General features: G+C 42.4%; 1 protein-coding gene across 1 annotated transcript in view; it reads right to left on the bottom strand.

Moving 5' to 3' along the window:
- dhx36 (DEAH (Asp-Glu-Ala-His) box polypeptide 36) overlaps positions 1-17307 on the bottom strand; it is a 153954-nt gene that overhangs the window by 34464 nt on the left and 102183 nt on the right. Inside the window, exons 16-20 of the mRNA XM_060924172.1 lie at positions 11749-11866; positions 3621-3719; positions 3342-3515; positions 3042-3128; positions 2816-2899 (exon numbers count right to left, since the gene is read on the bottom strand). Coding sequence (XP_060780155.1) covers positions 2816-2899; positions 3042-3128; positions 3342-3515; positions 3621-3719; positions 11749-11866 — 562 coding nt within the window. The remainder of the gene's footprint in view (positions 1-2815; positions 2900-3041; positions 3129-3341; positions 3516-3620; positions 3720-11748; positions 11867-17307) is intronic.

Below are 17307 nucleotides of genomic sequence, written 5' to 3' on the forward strand. Positions count from 1 at the left end.
CAATAGAGATCAACGTTTTAGTGAAGTGATCGACTGGATTGTCAATATCTTGGGGCACGTGACCCAGTAGGACATCACAACGGTAATGAAAGAGACTCCAGTTTGCTTTTTGAAGTTGCCACCTTGGAGGTCTGAACTGTGCATCTGTATCAGTTGATGACATGATCAGGGGGAAATGATCACTCCCACATAAGTCATCCAGTGGTCGCCAGGAAAAGTCAAGAAAAAGGTCAGGATCACATATGGATAGATCAATTGCTGAGTATGTGCCATGGCCTGGATGTAAATAGGTAAAAGATCCATCATTCCAGAGGCATAAGTCAGTTTTAGTAATGAAGTCCTCCATAGCCTTGCCTTTAGCATTTGAGGAGGTCCCTCCCCATGCAGGATTATGAGCATTAAAATCTCCTAAAAACATATATGGAGGAGGCAGTTGTGCCAATAAATTGTCCAGGTCCTGCAAGGTTACTGTGACATCAGGTGGAATATAGATTGAACACAAGGTAACTACCTTATGAAGTGTTAGTCGTACTGCAACTACTTGTAGATGGGTAGTGACTACAAGATGACTATGAATTATGTCATTTTGCACTAATATAGCTGCCCCACCAGAGGGACGCTGAACATTTGGACCATAAGCATTAAACATTGAGTAATTCTTTAAAGTCATAGTGTGGCTTAGAGCTAGGTATATCTCTTGAAGGCAGAAGGCCAAAGGATTAAAAAGAGCAGCTAGTCGCTGCAGCTCAGAAAAATTGGCTTTAAAACCACGACAGTTCCATTGAATAATATGGTTGGTTATGGTCATGTGGGGAAGATTGGAACAGGACCTTTGCTCCTACTTTTGGGGGAGAAGCTCCGGCTGCGATGGGTTGAGGGTTCCTTCATTTCCACATCCATAGAACTTCCATTCCTGACTTGACTCGATTTAGGTTGGGAAGAATTAGTAGTTGATTTCTTTTTTTCTTTGGACGGTTGGGATGATTCCATCATGACCGAAGTTTGGCTGGCAGAAGACTGGGAGTTTGTTTTGTTTTTACTGGAGGTTGATGAAGATTTATTTCCACTGATCAATTGTGGTTTGTCCTTATACATCCAGGTGAAGTCTGTTTGACAGTCAATTTCCTTCATGGTGGGTTTTACAACAGAGGCAAAGGACTGCTGGAACTTATATCCACAAAACCCTTCCACCTCCTTTCTTGCTTGTGGATAACTTATTTTCTTTGTAACCCTAATTCTTTGAATTTCTTTTTCTTTTATCCAGACTGGGCAGACCTTTGATGAGGCTGGATGGTTCCCTTGACAATTGCAGCACTTGGGTGGTCTTGTACAAATCGGTTCATGGCCATCTTCACCACATGTACAACAAACTGGTTTATTTTTACAACTTGCAGAGCCATGGCCAAATTTCTGACAGCTAAAGCATCTCAAAGGGTTAGGGATATATTTATCCACTTGTACACTTAAATATCCAATCAGGAGTTTTCCAGGAAGATCATGGAGTTTGAATGTCAGGATATAAGTACCAGTTTTAATGATTTTATCATCTCTTTTTATGGTTATCCTCTTCACATGAGTCACTCCTTGATCTTTTAATTCTGTGACTATATCATCTTCTTCCATATCATGAAGATCCCTAGTGCGGATTACGCCTTTGCAACTGTTCAGATGGGGATGAGGGAGGGCCCGCACTGGGACTCCCCCTAAACTGTTGCAGTGTAGTAGATTGTCAGCATGGGATTTTTTAGAGCATTCGATCAAAATTTGACCGGATCTTATTTTTTTAACATCCTTGACAGTCCCTGCTATTCCTGAGATTCCTTTCTGAATTGCAAAAGGGGATAACTTAGTGAGGGGCATGTCTGGCGTCACAGATTCCAAAACTATAAATTTAGGCCAAGTATTGGATTTGGAGGGGTAAATTAAAGTCATTTCAGAAGCGTCATCCGAGTCTCGATCCATGAATCTTTTCTTATGGGGTTGATAAGTAGCCATATTTTGTATTGAAACATTCATCGTCTCTACTCCTCACCCTCCTCGAAGCCCAACTAGGGGATGCACAGCGCTGCGGTTCTCCACCAGATATGCATCAAGGATACAGCGACGGTATACTCGAGTGAATTAAACAAAAAGGTTCATATCACCCGATTCACCCTCAGCCAGAGTCTCTGGAAAAATAAAAGCATGGTCCCAAAAATATTCCAGAGAACTTTGACCAGCCGATTGATTGGATCGGGCCCTTCCAACCTCCTGTCTAGGTGAAGTAGGAGCCAAAGCACTGTGTTGGATGTGTGGAAGTCGCAACAAGCCACATTCCTCAAGAACCAGGCGTTCTTCCTCCACCGACACAGGTCGCGACTCACGGCAAACAAGTCGCCCCATTTGTCGCCTCTTACGAACAGCAAGGGGGTGCTGGGGACCTATTCTACCCCGGGTCCCCACGGGGGAGAATGAGTGGAGGAGAGAGAATGAGTGGAGGAGAGAGAATGAGTGGAGGAGAGAGAATGAGTGGAGAGAGAGAGAATGAGTGGAGGGAGAGAGAATGAGTCGAATGAGAGAGAATGAGTGGAGGAGAGAGAATGAGTGGAGAGAGAGAGAATGAGTGGAGGGAGAGAGAATGAGTCGAGTGAGAGAGAATGAGTAGAGAGAGAGAATGAGTGGAGAGAGAGAATGAGTGGAGAGAGAGAATGAGTGGAGAGAGAGAATGAGTCGAGTGAGAGAATGAGTCGAGTGAGAGAGAGTTAACTGAGAGAATGAAATGAGAGAGACAGAGGAGTGAGAGAGAGGGTGAGAGAGATAGAGACCAGACACTGACCTGTAGTGTGTTGGCTGAGAGGAAGTTGTCCCAGCAGTATTCCCGCTCGTACCTGTAGCCCCGCCGCTTTGCTTCCTCCCAGCCCTGGCAGAGAGAGAGAGAGAGAGAGAGAGAGAGAGAGAGAGAACGCAGTGGTCAGTGTACAGCCTCCAGTGTTACCCAGGAGTCTCTCACACACACACGAGGAAATCCAACACAACACCACTCCTGAAAACCCGAGCTTTACCCGGAAGGCGTTGACGACAGTCAGGTGATCACTCTTGGTGTTCTTGGACAGGGTTTTTCTTCTTTGGTCTGCGATCTTTTCCTTCCCCTGTGACACAAAGAGCAGCCTTTAGGAATTTATTCCTCCGTGTTGGTCTGAACACGGCACCTGGGAGGGAGTTCACGCTCACTGCTCTAAGCTATCAGAGAATGAACAGAACCCCTCCTGACCTGGGGCGTACAAACTTTTGGTCAGTAATATATCTCGGTGTAAAATTGGAGTGCCAATTGATCCGACATTTCTGTGCGTGTGTGTGCGTACCAGTGGTATGGAGAACGGGTCTTTAAAGCTCAGGCTAGCCGCTATAGTGAGCACAGGGTCCAGGCAGGCGAGCAGAGCTCCGAACAGAATCATCTTTCCGATGTGCGGCTCCACAGGCAAACGGGCCAGATGGAATCCCAACGGAGTCAACTCCTCGTTCCGGTCCAACGCGTTCTAAACACACACACCACCAATTTCAGACCCATGAACCATCACAGCTCACCCAGCCTCTAATTTATCTCTCTCTGCTATCTGTCTCTCTCTCTCGCACACACACACCAGATCCATTAGGTGAGTGATGGCCAGTTCGATGGCTCTGTCTGACGGAGGGTCCAGAGTCTTCCTCAGGAATGATGCGATGGAGCCCAATTTCAGGATCTGAGAACACAGGAGAGCAAAAATAACATCCAGATACACGCAATTACACCGAATGAGTCATCCGAGATACAAAGGGTCTTTTGTTTGTGTGCGCGCGCGCGTGTGTGAGAAACAGAGAGCGAGCCACCAGGGTGGTAATTGACACCAGTAAAAGGCCTCATTACACCATTACGGTGCTCCTGCGTGGAGGCGAGTGTGATTAACACGACCATTAAAGCATTAGTTTGTTTGTACTCGGCTATTACAGTCACTGAGGAGCAGGCAGGGAAACTCCAGCTCCTCTAATGCAGGGTGTGTGAGGGGCAGGGTGGTAATATATACAACCCCGATTCCAAAAAAGTTGGGACAAAATACAAACTGTAAATAAAAACGGAATGCAATGATGTGGAAGTTTCAAAATTCCATATTTTATTCAGAATAGAGCATAGATGACATATCAAATGTTTAAACTGAGAAAACGTATCATTTAAAGAGAAAAATTAGGTGATTTTAAATTTCATGACAGCAACACATCTCAAAAAAGTTGGGACAAGACCATGTTTCCCACTGTGAGACATCCCCTTTTCTCTTTACAACAGTCTGTAAACGTCTGGGGACTGAGGAGACAAGTTGCTCAAGTTTAGGGATAGGAATGTTAACCCATTCTTGTCTAATGTAGGATTCTAGTTGCTCAACTGTCTTAGGTCTTTTTTGTCGTATCTTCCGTTTTATGATGCGCCAAATGTTTTCTATGGGTGAAAGATCTGGACTGCAGGCTGGCCAGTTCAGTACCCGGACCCTTCTTCTACGCAGCCATGATGCTGTAATTGATGCAGTATGTGGTTTGGCATTGTCATGTTGGAAAATGCAAGGTCTTCCCTGAAAGAGACGTCGTCTGGATGGGAGCATATGTTGCTCTAGAACCTGGATATACCTTTCAGCATTGATGGTGTCTTTCCAGATGTGTAAGCTGCCCATGCCACACGCACTAATGCAACCCCATACCATCAGAGATGCAGGCTTCTGAACTGAGCGCTGATAACAACTTGGGTCGTCCTTCTCCTCTTTAGTCCGAATGACACGGCGTCCCTGATTTCCATAAAGAACTTCAAATTTTGATTCGTCTGACCACAGAACAGTTTTCCACTTTGCCACAGTCCATTTTAAATGAGCCTTGGCCCAGAGAAGACGTCTGCGCTTCTGGATCATGTTTAGATACGGCTTCTTCTTTGAACTATAGAGTTTTAGCTGGCAACGGCGGATGGCACGGTGAATTGTGTTCGCAGATAATGTTCTCTGGAAATATTCCTGAGCCCATTTTGTGATTTCCAATACAGAAGCATGCCTGTATGTGATGCAGTGCCGTCTAAGGGCCCGAAGATCACGGGCACCCAGTATGGTTTTCCGGCCTTGACCCTTACGCACAGAGATTCTTCCAGATTCTCTGAATCTTTTGATGATATTATGCACTGTAGATGATGATATGTTCAAACTCTTTGCAATTTTACACTGTCGAACTCCTTTCTGATATTGCTCCACTATTTGTCGGCGCAGAATTAGGGGGATTGGTGATCCTCTTCCCATCTTTACTTCTGAGAGCCGCTGCCACTCCAAGATGCTCTTTTTATACCCAGTCATGTTAATGACCTATTGCCAATTGACCTAATGAGTTGCAGTTTGGTCCTCCAGCTGTTCCTTTTTTGTACCTTTAACTTTTCCAGCCTCTTATTGCCCCTGTCCCAACTTTTTTGAGATGTGTTGCTGTCATGAAATTTCAAATGAGCCAATATTTGGCATGAAATTTCAAAATGTCTCACTTTCGACATTCAATATGTTGTCTATGTTCTATTGTGAATACAATATCAGTTTTTGAGATTTGTAAATTGCTGCATTCCGTTTTTATTTACAATTTGTACTTTGTCCCAACTTTTTTGGAACCGGGGTTGTATAACATGTAAGTATAGATAATGATCCATCACTGGTGATTAGAGCAGCACGGACACAGTGGAGATTAAAGTGTACAGAGGGACAGACAGGATATTAGTGTGTTATATTTCCACTGTTTTTTTTTTTTTTTAAAACTGTACTCTCAAAACCTGAAACTGACTGTGGATTTTACACTCACTTGAGAGAAACTTTGGTTTTTATCAGTTCATATTGCCTGGAACTAAATTATTAAAAAGGCTAAAACAGAGACGGCGCTGGGATAAAAGGCTCTTAAACAGAGAAAATGGCTGAGGGAAGGTTTTATATAACGAGGCTGATGAATGGCTGGTGGTTTTAATGCAGGATTTTCAATTTCAAAAAAATAAAATAAAATAACTTTCCAGAAATCTCATCTCATTATCTGTAGCCGCTTTATCCTGTTCTACAGGGTCGCAGGCAAGCTGGAGCCTATCCCAGCTGACTATGGGCGAGAGGCGGGGTACACCCTGGACAAATCGCCAGGTCATCACAGGGCTGACACATAGACACAGACAACCATTCACACTCACATTCACACCTACGGTCAATTTAGAGTCACCAGTTAACCTAACCTGCATGTCTTTGGACTGTGGGGGAAACCGGAGCACCCGGAGGAAACCCACGCGGACACGGGGAGAACATGCAAACTCCGCACAGAAAGGCCCTTGCCGGCCACGGGGCTCGAACCCGGACCTTCTTGCTGTGAGGCGACAGTGCTAACCACTACACCACCGTGCCGCCGCTTTAACAATGATCTAAATAAATAAATAAATAAAAAATACAAGAGTGCTCCAAGAGCACAATATCCCCTGCTGGTAACTCGGCCATAACTCTGGTAAAACGTGACTGAATTGGATGAAATTACAATACGAGTATTACCGACATAACACAAAGAGTCCTGCCAAGTTTCGTGAAATTCCTCCAAAAATCATGAGAGGAGTTGATTTCAGAAGGTGAGCACCCTTCCCGGGATGGACAGACATCGACACGACATCATCCCTCTTCGGGCCTTTCGGCCAGCGGGGGATAAAAATATATGACAAATGGCTTTCAAATAAACGACTGAAACGCAGACTGATTTAAAACTCCTTCTGTGGCCAATCACACAAACAAATCAGAGAAACGCTGGCGAACGAAGGGGGGTTGAAATAAAAGCTCATTATAATAAAAAGGAGACTTTAAAACAAAAAAAAATTAAAAAAGATTTTTGAATAAAATAAAATGAGAGGTTGGTATAGGTTTTGAAATAAACAACTCAAGCAACAGGGTCTCTGCACATTTCTGACCAGCAAAAATAATACTTTTTAAGACCATTTTAAGACCACTGAGTATAAAAAATAAGACCACTACCGCGGAACAAATACGTACAGTAAAAAAAAAAAAGCACACTCTAGGTTAAGTTCAAAGCATTTTTTTAATAAAAAATGTGCATCTTCAGTTTACAAAACAGAACATTAGCTGCCTTCTCGATATTTTAATAGTAGGGTACTGCTGTAAACAAACAGTGAGGAAACAAATTGATCTTCAGTTAACAAAACAGAACATTAACTGCTTTCTCAATATTTTAATAGTAGGGTACTGCCATGAACAAACAGTGAGGAAGCAAGGAAGTTTGACTACTGATCGAACTGCCTCTGGGGACTGTTGTTGCCCGACTAGCAGCATAGCGCATATGCTTTTCCCCTTTCGAGTGAGCGTCAAGGCCTTTACAGCCCATTGTTGTTAACTTGATGTCTTTCCGACATACCTTACATCTCGCTTCATATTCTGAAGTTGCTGTTGTTAGCCAACTTTTGTATTTTGGCTCCTCAAGCCACTTGTTACTAAACTTACACTTCCCCATCTCCGTTCATGTTCAAGTTCAACCACTTCTTCCTCGTCTGCTCTACTCTCAATGGTTCTACTACCAGTGTTGGGCACGTTACTTTCAAAAAGTAATTAGTTATAGTTACTAGTTACTTTTCCCAAAAAGTAACTGAGTTAGTAACGGAGTTACTTTGTCATAAAAGTAACTAATTACCAGAGAAAGTAATTATTCCATTACATTTTGTTCCCCCTCAAAAAAAAAAAAAAAATCAAATTCAATTAGTGTAATCATAATAAAAGTGAATGTTAAATGTGTTTAATGACTGAAATGGACACTTAACAGAACCAATTAGTAATGTTATCTACACTATATTAATATTTTTGTGGGACAATGTGAGATAAGACATCTATCAAATGTAATATATTTCTGTAGTTATTAAAATTGTTACTAATTACTGGCCACTGACGAGGACAAACGCTTTGTTCCTCGACATAATGTGCATTGCACATAAACACTCTTGCCTTTTATTTCAAGTAATGAAAAGTCCTGGCTGTATTTCCAGTGTGAAAGCGCAGTGCTGGGCTGACCGCTCGCCATCGCTGGCTCTTCCGATTGAAAGAGCGCGCAGTAGTGCAGTAGGCGTGGCCTACCTACGTATGTTGTCCAAATCTACTCTGATTGGCTTACTGTGCCGTTGTCTCGTGTCTCCCCGCCCCACACGAAAGCAGAGTAGAGTAAAGAAAGGCTGAGCGAGCAGCGTGCCAGATGAGAACAGCTTTAATAAAGTAACGCATAGTATTTTATTGTAAGTAACGGGAACGGCGTTATAACGATGTAAAAAGTAATTAGTTAGATTACTCGTTACTAAAAAAAAGTAACGCCGTTAGTAACGCCGTTTATTTCTAACGCCGTTATTCCCATCACTGTCTACTACATGGATAAAAGAACACACTGCCCCCTGTGGCGTGGTTCCTGCGCTATTAGAACTAGTGCTAGACACACAACGGCTCTTGTGCTACTTGTTCAGCATCTTGATAACAAACGACGCTGGTTGAATAAATAACGTTAGCGCGGAAAAAAAAATCCAGACATATGGTTTTTTTTTCATTTACTGTCGGCTACCCGGATGAAATTTAATACCTCCCATGTGAAATTTAATACCATAGCTCAAAAAATAGCGAAATATAATGCTTTTTAAGACCTTAAAAAACACATAGTAAAAATAAGACTTTTTAAGACTTTTTAAGGATCCGCGGAGACCCTGAAGCAAACAAGCAAGCTGAAACAGCATTTCTCAAAAAAAAACAAACAAACAAAATGAAGTAGGGCTTTTAAATAAATAGAAAAAGACAGGCTGTGAAAAGAGTCCTGAATTCATGAAAAGTTTTGAAATAAAAAACACTGGCTGATGGCGGCATATTACAGGACAGACAGATAAGCCAGTGGTGGCATATTAAACAAACAAACAAACAAACAGGCTGATGGCATATTAAATAAATAGACAGATAAATAAATGAAGTGGCTGGTGGCATAATAAATAAATAAATAAATAAATAAATGTGGCAGCGGGGGCGTGGTCAAGCGCCGGTCTGTGACAGGAGGGCGGAGTCAGGGAAGGTAAGTGGCAGAATCACTACACCTGACGGCAATTAACCTGTGTTTGTGTGTCTTCCCAGTGACCGCGCCCTACTTAAGGAGGGACAGCGAGAGCAGAGGAGCTCTTCTCCGGACTAGACGCTGGCTGTTTGGGTGTCGAGTCAATATCGTATTGTTCACTGAAAAGTGTGGCAATAAAGCCTTTTTGCAAACCTGATCTCTGTCCTGCCGTCCTCTGTGCTCCACCCACCTCTAGTGAACCATTACAATAAAGAAGGCGGCACGGTGGTGTAGTGGTTAGCGCTGTCGCCTCACAGCAAGAAGGTCCGGGTTCGAGCCCCGTGGCCGGCGAGGGCCTTTCTGTGCGGAGTTTGCATGTTCTCCCCGTGTCCGCGTGGGTTTCCTCCGGGTGCTCCGGTTTCCCCCACAGTCCAAAGACATGCAGGTTAGGTTAACTGGTGACTCTAAATTGAGCGTAGGTGTGAATGTGAGTGTGAATGGTTGTCTGTGTCTATGTGTCAGCCCTGTGATGACCTGGCGACTTGTCCAGGGTGTACCCCGCCTTTCGCCCGTAGTCAGCTGGGATAGGCTCCAGCTTGCCTGCGACCCTGTAGAACAGGATAAAGCGGCTAGAGATAATGAGATGAGATAAATAAATAAATAAACAAACAAGAAAAAAAAACAGAAGAAAAAAATTAAAAATAAATAAATAGTCAAATGGTGGCATATTAAATAAATCCATCCATCCATCTTCTACCGGTTATCCGGATCGCAGGGGTAGCAGCCTAAGCAGAGCCGCCCAGACTCCCCTCTCCCTTTTATTTTATTTATACATTAATTAATTCATTCATTCATTCATTCATTAAAAAAAAAAGTGGCCGGTGGTCGCATATTAAATAAATAAACAAAAAAAAAGACAGACAGACAGGCCAATGATGACATATTAAATAAATCAATAGATCGATAGATACAGTGCTCAGCGTACTTTGAAAAGTAACATTTTAAACAATATCTCAATGAACACAAACAATTTCCAAAATGTTGGCAAGACAAAGTTTAATATAACATCTGTTTAACTTATAACGTGAAAGTAAGGTTAATAATATAACTTAGATTACACATTTTTCAGTTTTACTCAAATTAGGGTGGTGCAAAAATGAGTACACCCCACAACAAAAACTACTACATCTAGTACTTTGTATGGCCTCCATGATTTTTAATGACAGCACCAAGTCTTCTAGGCATGGAATGAACAAGTTGGCGACATTTTGCGACATCAATCTTTTTCCATTCTTCAACAACGACCTCTTTTAGTGACTGGATGCTGGATGGAGAGTGATGCTCAACTCGTCTCTTCAGAATTCCCCATAGGTGTTCGATTGGGTTCAGATCAGGAGACGTACTTGGCCACTGAATCACTTTCACCCTGTTCTTCTTCAGAAATCCAACAGTGGCCTTAGATGTGCGTTTAGTCATGTTGGAAAAGTGCACGACGACCAAGGGCACGGAGTGATGGTAGCATCTTCTCTTTCAGTATAGAGCAATACGTCTGTGAATTCATGACGCCATCAATGAAATGCAGCTCCCCAACACCAGCAGCACTCATGCAGCCCCACATAAGGACACTGCCACCACCATGTTTCACTGTAGGCACCAGGCAGTTTTCTTTGTATTCCTCACATTTGCGACGCCATACAGTTTTGAAGCCATCAGTTCCAAAAACATTTATCTTGGTCTCATCACTCCAGAGTCTAGAGTCCCAGTAGTCTTCATCTTTGTCAGCATGGGCCCTGGCAAACTCTAGGCGGGCTTTTTTGTGCCAGGGCTTTAGGAGAGGCTTCTTTCGTGGACGGCATCCATGCATGCCATTCCTCTGCAGCGTACGCCGTATTGTGTCACGGTTAATAGTCACCCCAGTTTGGCTTTCTACTTCTTTAGATAACTGCAGTGAACTTGCATGCCAATTTTCTCCAACCCTTCTCATCAGAAGACGCTCCTGTCGAGGTGTTAACTTCCGTGGACGACCTGGACGTCTCTGTGAGATGGTTGCAGTTCCATCTTTCTTAAAGTTTTGTACCACTTTTGCGACAGTATTCTGACTGATAAGTAAAGCTTTGCTAATCTTCTTGTAGCCTTCAGCTTTGTGGTGTAAAGAAATTATTTTCTTTGGGGAATTCTGAAGAGACGAGTTGAGCATCACTCTCCATCCAGCATCCAGTCACTAAAAGAGGTCGTTGTTGAAGAATGGAAAAAGATTGATGTTGCAAAATGTCGCCAACTTGTTCATTCCATGCCTAGAAGACTTGGTGCCGTCATTAAAAATCATGGAGGCCAGACAAAGTACTAGATGTAATAGTTTTTGTTGTGGGGTGTACTCATTTTTGCACCACCCTAATTTGAGTAAAACTGAAAAATGTGTAATCTAAGTTTATATTATTAACCTTACTTTCACGTTATAAGTTAAACAGATGTTATATTAAACTGTGTCGGATGGATGGATGGATGGATGGATGGATGGATGGATGGATGGATGGATGGATGGATGGATGGATGGATGGATGGATGGATGGATGGATGGATGGATGGATGGATGGATGGATGGGCCAATGAGGATATATTAAATAAGTCAATAGATAGATAAATATAATTAATTAATTGCTGAGACTTGGTGCATTTGCGTACCTTAATCTGTAGGCAGAGCTCCTCGAGCGGTGTGCGCTGGATCTCAGGGAGCTGGTAGTCGTCCAGCAGACTTGCCCTCAGACTGTTATACAGGTGGTAACATTTACCTGGAGACACCCTACACACACACGGAAAAGATCCATCAGCCTGTTCACTCACAGGATTGCTGACGAGCGGGTTTAACGATCAAATAAGGAGGCTATGGATGTCGCCATCTTGGCAGCACCTGACTCCGCCTAACTCCTGGCTAGTCCATAAATGGAAAAAGAGGCGGGGATAGTGAAGCCTTGCCACTGGAATAGTACGGCTGGGACACGCCTACTAACCTTGAAACTAGCCGACAAGCTACTGGCTAAACTAAAAGAAGCTGCGCCGTAAGATATAGACCATAACCTCAACGGCCAGTTTACTAAAAAAATAAAAACCATCACCGGGAATGTCACCGTAATTGTTAATAAAAACAATATGAGCGATAATATTTCCCCCCTAAAGCTTAGATAACTAAACATTAGCTTGGTTAATAGCTAGCTTGCTAGTGATCTAGCTATCTAGGAGTGGTGAGGTCGATCACAGCTACTGTTAGATGGTCAGTCTCTGATGGTCACATAGCACAGTGTATTTGATACGAAACAAATCGTCCAAACCTGCGATTTAGCTCAGAGATGTGTCTTTTAGTGAACTGTTGCTACGCAAGTCTTCATGCTGAATAGATATTATTTCCAGATCAAACTCCAAAATGTACATTTTTTCGCTGCTCAAGCTGTCAGTCTGAGCCCGATTTACTGAAGCCGAGACCCTCAGTGACATCAAAAATATCGAAAGGTAAGAAAGTACAATCTATTAAACCAAATTAAAAAGTCACGTACCGGTGTAGTAGTGTGTAAAAGTTACGTGGAAAAGCTCTTGGAGAAAAAGAGGCAAGGTTCCATAAATTATTTACGTAAATCCATCACCTGCAGTGAATTTGGCTCGAGTTCTGAGGTAATGCCAGCTAGCGGCTAACAAGACGAGACAAACCCAGCTGTCACTCAAATCAACCCCGCCCCTAATTATGCATAAATGTATGGCTCAATAGAATTTAAACTGTTGAATTATATAAAATTTCACCCCGCGTACAGCGGTCGTGAAGAGGGAAACTAGCTATACAGACCCAAAGTGTTTCTTGTTCCAGGCGGTACATGTTTGTTTTCGCTGTGAAAGCTGGATATTTTAACACGGGGGTCGATGGGAATTGACTCGCTTTTGGAGCCTGCCTCAAGTGGCCGTTTGAGGAACTGCAGATTTTAGCACTCCCGCATTGGCTTTACTTTTCAGGAATGGAGGTATGGAATCAATTTTGTGCCAAAATGTTCATAGAATACTTTTGAAATATCAAACAAAAACGACAAATCAAAATACAAAAAAAGAAAAAAAAAGGCAATTTTTTTAGACTGGCAAACAAATTATTCGTGTAATCGTGCAAAATATCAGTCTATTACTCTTCAGAAACCTTCTATTTTTGTTCCGCGTCTTTCTCAGTTTTGTTTGGCGTAATTTATTTTGGTTGCGATTCCAGCTTTCTCGTTTGCGCTCCCGGACTTTTTGCTTGCAGTTTTGGCACAAACTTGACGTGTGGGTGGGCTGTCCAGGAATGCATTCCCATTGGCTAACTTGTGTTTGACTGACAGCTACGCTCAGCCATTCCCTACTCGGATTCTGGCGGACTGTTTGCCGAGTGACCGATCCATTGACGGTAAACAAGGACCGAGTGGACTTCAGTGGCGACTATGATATTGAATTAATTCAACAAAGTGTAAGTACGGGACAAATGTGTTGTATGTGTTGCAGTAGTGCACATTATGCAGGTGTTTCGCGGCAAGTCAAATGTTAGCCTTAGCTCCACTACCCAATATAATAGCTGTCTTGCTAACATTAAACACACCTGCATAATGTGCACTACTGCAACACATTTGTCCCGCACTTACACTTTGTTGAATTAATTCAATATCATAGTCGCCACTGAAGTCCACTCGATCCTTGTTTACCGTCAATGGATCGGTCACTCATCAAACAGTCCGCCAGAATCCAAGTAGGGAATGGCTGAGCGTAGCTGTCAGTCAAACACAAGTTAGCCAATGGGAATGCATTCCTGGACAGCCCGCCCACACGTGAAGTTTGAGCCAAAACTGCAAGCAAAAAGTCAGGGAGCGCAAACGAAAGAGCTGGAATCGCAACCAAAACTAGACAGGGACACTCTAACGAGTGCAAACCCCGCCTTTTCCCTATTAAAATACATTGGGAGAAAATTTCGAAGTTCTGCCATGACCTTGACCTTTGACCTCCAAAATTTAATGGTTTCCTTCCTGGGTGATTGGCAACACATGTACAAAATTTGGTCCAAATCGATCCATTGGTTCTTGAGATATCTTGCAGACACACAGACAGACAGACAGACAGACAGACAGACAGACAGACAGACAGACAGACAGACTGACGCAGGTGAAAATAATAACCCCTCCGACTACTGTCGGCGGGGTTAATAAATTACGTCAAACAAAACTGAGAAAGACGCGGAACAAAAATAAAAGGTTTCTGAAGAGTAACTACGTTCAGACCGCAACCTGAAACGACCCATATCCGATTTGTTGTGAAATCCGATTTTTTTGTTAGGCCGTTCACATTACCAATTATATGAGACTTGTATGCGATCTCCAATATGAACGGAAAACGACCCAAAAGTGTCCCGCATGCACAAATTGACACGTAATAAGCACATCTACGTAATACGTAAACAAAAAAAAGCGCACTCTTCAAGTTTAATGATTTATTTTTTTTTTTGTTTGTTTGTTTAATTATCTGATTAAAGTGTGAGGTCTCGTGTGTGTTTTTGTTTCTGAACTGAAATGAAAACGTGTAGCCTGGTAACGAGGGTTGACTCCTAAATGTCTCTGTAATTTCTATATAAGTGCACTACATGTTACTAGGAAGTAATGGATTTTTAAACTCTATATAGTGCACTCGAGCTTCAGTAGGCAGTCGTTTGGGATACGGCCACTGTATTACCAAACTCTTAATTCAGGCTTAATAATTTGCACATATTTATTTCGTCATATTAATAAACTTTTTCTACATTTTTATAAATATTTATTTAGATTGTTTATAGCCAGCTGAATTCTGCAACTTCTCTCAGCGCTGGCTCAAGGTGCAGAAACACCAGTGCAGTTTGCGATGGAGATGAGGCGAGACCTGGCGATGTGGTTTTTGTGGCAGCGGCGGAACTCACACAATAATCTGATTAATGTGGGCAGCAGACTAATGAGACCGAAGGTGTCAAATTACTGGAAATTTCCAGAACAATCTTATAATCTTGTAATACAGGATGGTTTAAGTTATAAATCAGTTATAGAAACTGTTTTATTTAATCAGGCTAACAGATCAACATCCAGGTCCCTACCAAATCCACCATTAGCTTGATCAGTTCTATAAAAGTCTATTTAAATTCTGAAAACTGTACAAACGTTGTTGTTTTCCACCAAACAGGCGGGATTAGCCAACGCAGAATAGTGACGTTTGTCTCTTGTTGATGACGTGTAGGGCGCATGAATGCGACCTGTCCGGTCAGACTGCAGTCGCATGTGAAAATATCGGATATGCATCGGAATTAGGACCACATATCCAAGCGGCCTGGGTCGCATGTGAAAAAATCGGATCTGTGTCGTTCAGATTGTCAATAACAAATCGGATACAGGTCGCATATGGGCAAAAAAATCGGATATGGGTCGTTTCAGGGTGCAGTCTGAACGTAGTAGGGTTGGGCGGTATCCAAATTTTGATACCTTTAAACCGTCTCTGTGTTTTCCCGGGGTATACGGTATTACCGAGAAAAAAATAATATTTTGTTTCGGCCTACTGTGTAACGTGCGCCTATGCCTCAAATGTACTATTTAAAAGCAGCATAGCGAATTGTGTGCATTGTGGTATGGATTAAGCAGCAAAGCGAATTTTGTGCATTGATGAATGGATTAAGAGATATTTCAAAGCATCACGCAACTCTTCCTTCATCTTGAAAATAGCATTCAACTGTCGTTTACACATGTCTGCGTTGAAACGCCATTTGCAGCACTATTTCACCTACTCCATCAAAAAAAAGTACACGATGAGCAGGATCATACCCTTTCAAGCATGGGAAATAAAAAAAAGAAAAAGAATCAACCAACACCCAAGTCCGTTTAGACTGCGCGATAAACCATATTCTTCAGTGCAAATGAGGCGAACCTAATTCAAATGCGTGATAGCTGCACAAGGCAAAATCATATGGGCCCACGTCATGCCATGGCGGGGAAATTAATAATCAAATGGCCTTACCTTGCTTAAAACGTTGTCTTGATCACATAACTCCTTACAATTATTCCACTTAAATCCATACGGTTTAACACACCCAACAAAGATAGCAAGCGCATTGCTAATTCCCACCAGAAACCTAACAGTTTACGCTACGATGTTTTCTTCCGTTTCTTCAGTAGATGACATTTCAAACGTTTATTACCCACATCCCAAATGTCATACGTTATATTATTTTACCTTGTTGTTACTCATGTAACCTACTCAAAACACAACTCATTGGAGAGATCTCGTGGAAGTGGAGTACCCCAGGCTATGGTGTGCCTTAGGGGACATATTAGATTTTTCGTTTGGTTTGAAACCAAAATACTGCCACACTGCCGATGTTGTATTTTTTTTTGCCACTAACTCGTTATCTTGACTTGCCTTCTTTCAACCGCGGTCACAGTCTCTTTTTTTTTTTTAGATAGGACAGTATAGAGAGACAGGAAATGAGAGGGGGAGAGAGAGACGGGATCGGGAAATAACCTCGGGTCGGAATCGAACCCGGGTCCCCGGATTTATGGTACGGTGCCTTAGCCATCTGAGCCATGACACCCCCGGTCTCAGTCTCTTGCGAAGCTTTCTGTCAGACTCCAAATGTCACGCAGGGTTGCCATGGTAACGACAAACAACCCTGCACGCGATGAGAACTTCTTTAGGAAATTGATCGTATTTTCACTAATTCTATCACACAGTTATTCGGGATGATCTTCAATTTATTATTTTATATTATGACCTCATGTACTCCATATTTATTTAGATATTATATATTTTTTTTAAATGACGGTAATGACACCGATACCGTTGGTACTTTTGGATACCTCGGGATACCTTCTTACCGTAATACCGCCCAACCCTAGAACGTAGTCTAATAGACTGATATTTTGCACGATTACATGAATAATTTGTTTGCCAGTCTAAAAAAATTGCCTTTTTTTTTTCTTTTTTTGTATTTTGATTTGTCGTTTTTGTTTGATATTTCAAAAGTATTGTATGAACATTTTGGCACAAAATTGATTCCATAGGCACTTGGCAGAAACACACAAAACGGTGTGGAAGAAAGATGAGCGAGCCATTAGGACCATCACTGCACTGCATGTAAATCTCACTATTTAAAAGGACGTGTTTTACACTTATTGCAGCTGAAGTCTGGATGGAACAAAGTTTCCTTCCGTCTCTCACACGCTCTCGCTCGCT

This window comes from Neoarius graeffei, chromosome 6, assembly GCF_027579695.1.
Source record: "Neoarius graeffei isolate fNeoGra1 chromosome 6, fNeoGra1.pri, whole genome shotgun sequence".
In the NCBI taxonomy this organism is placed as follows: Eukaryota; Metazoa; Chordata; class Actinopteri; order Siluriformes; family Ariidae; genus Neoarius; species Neoarius graeffei.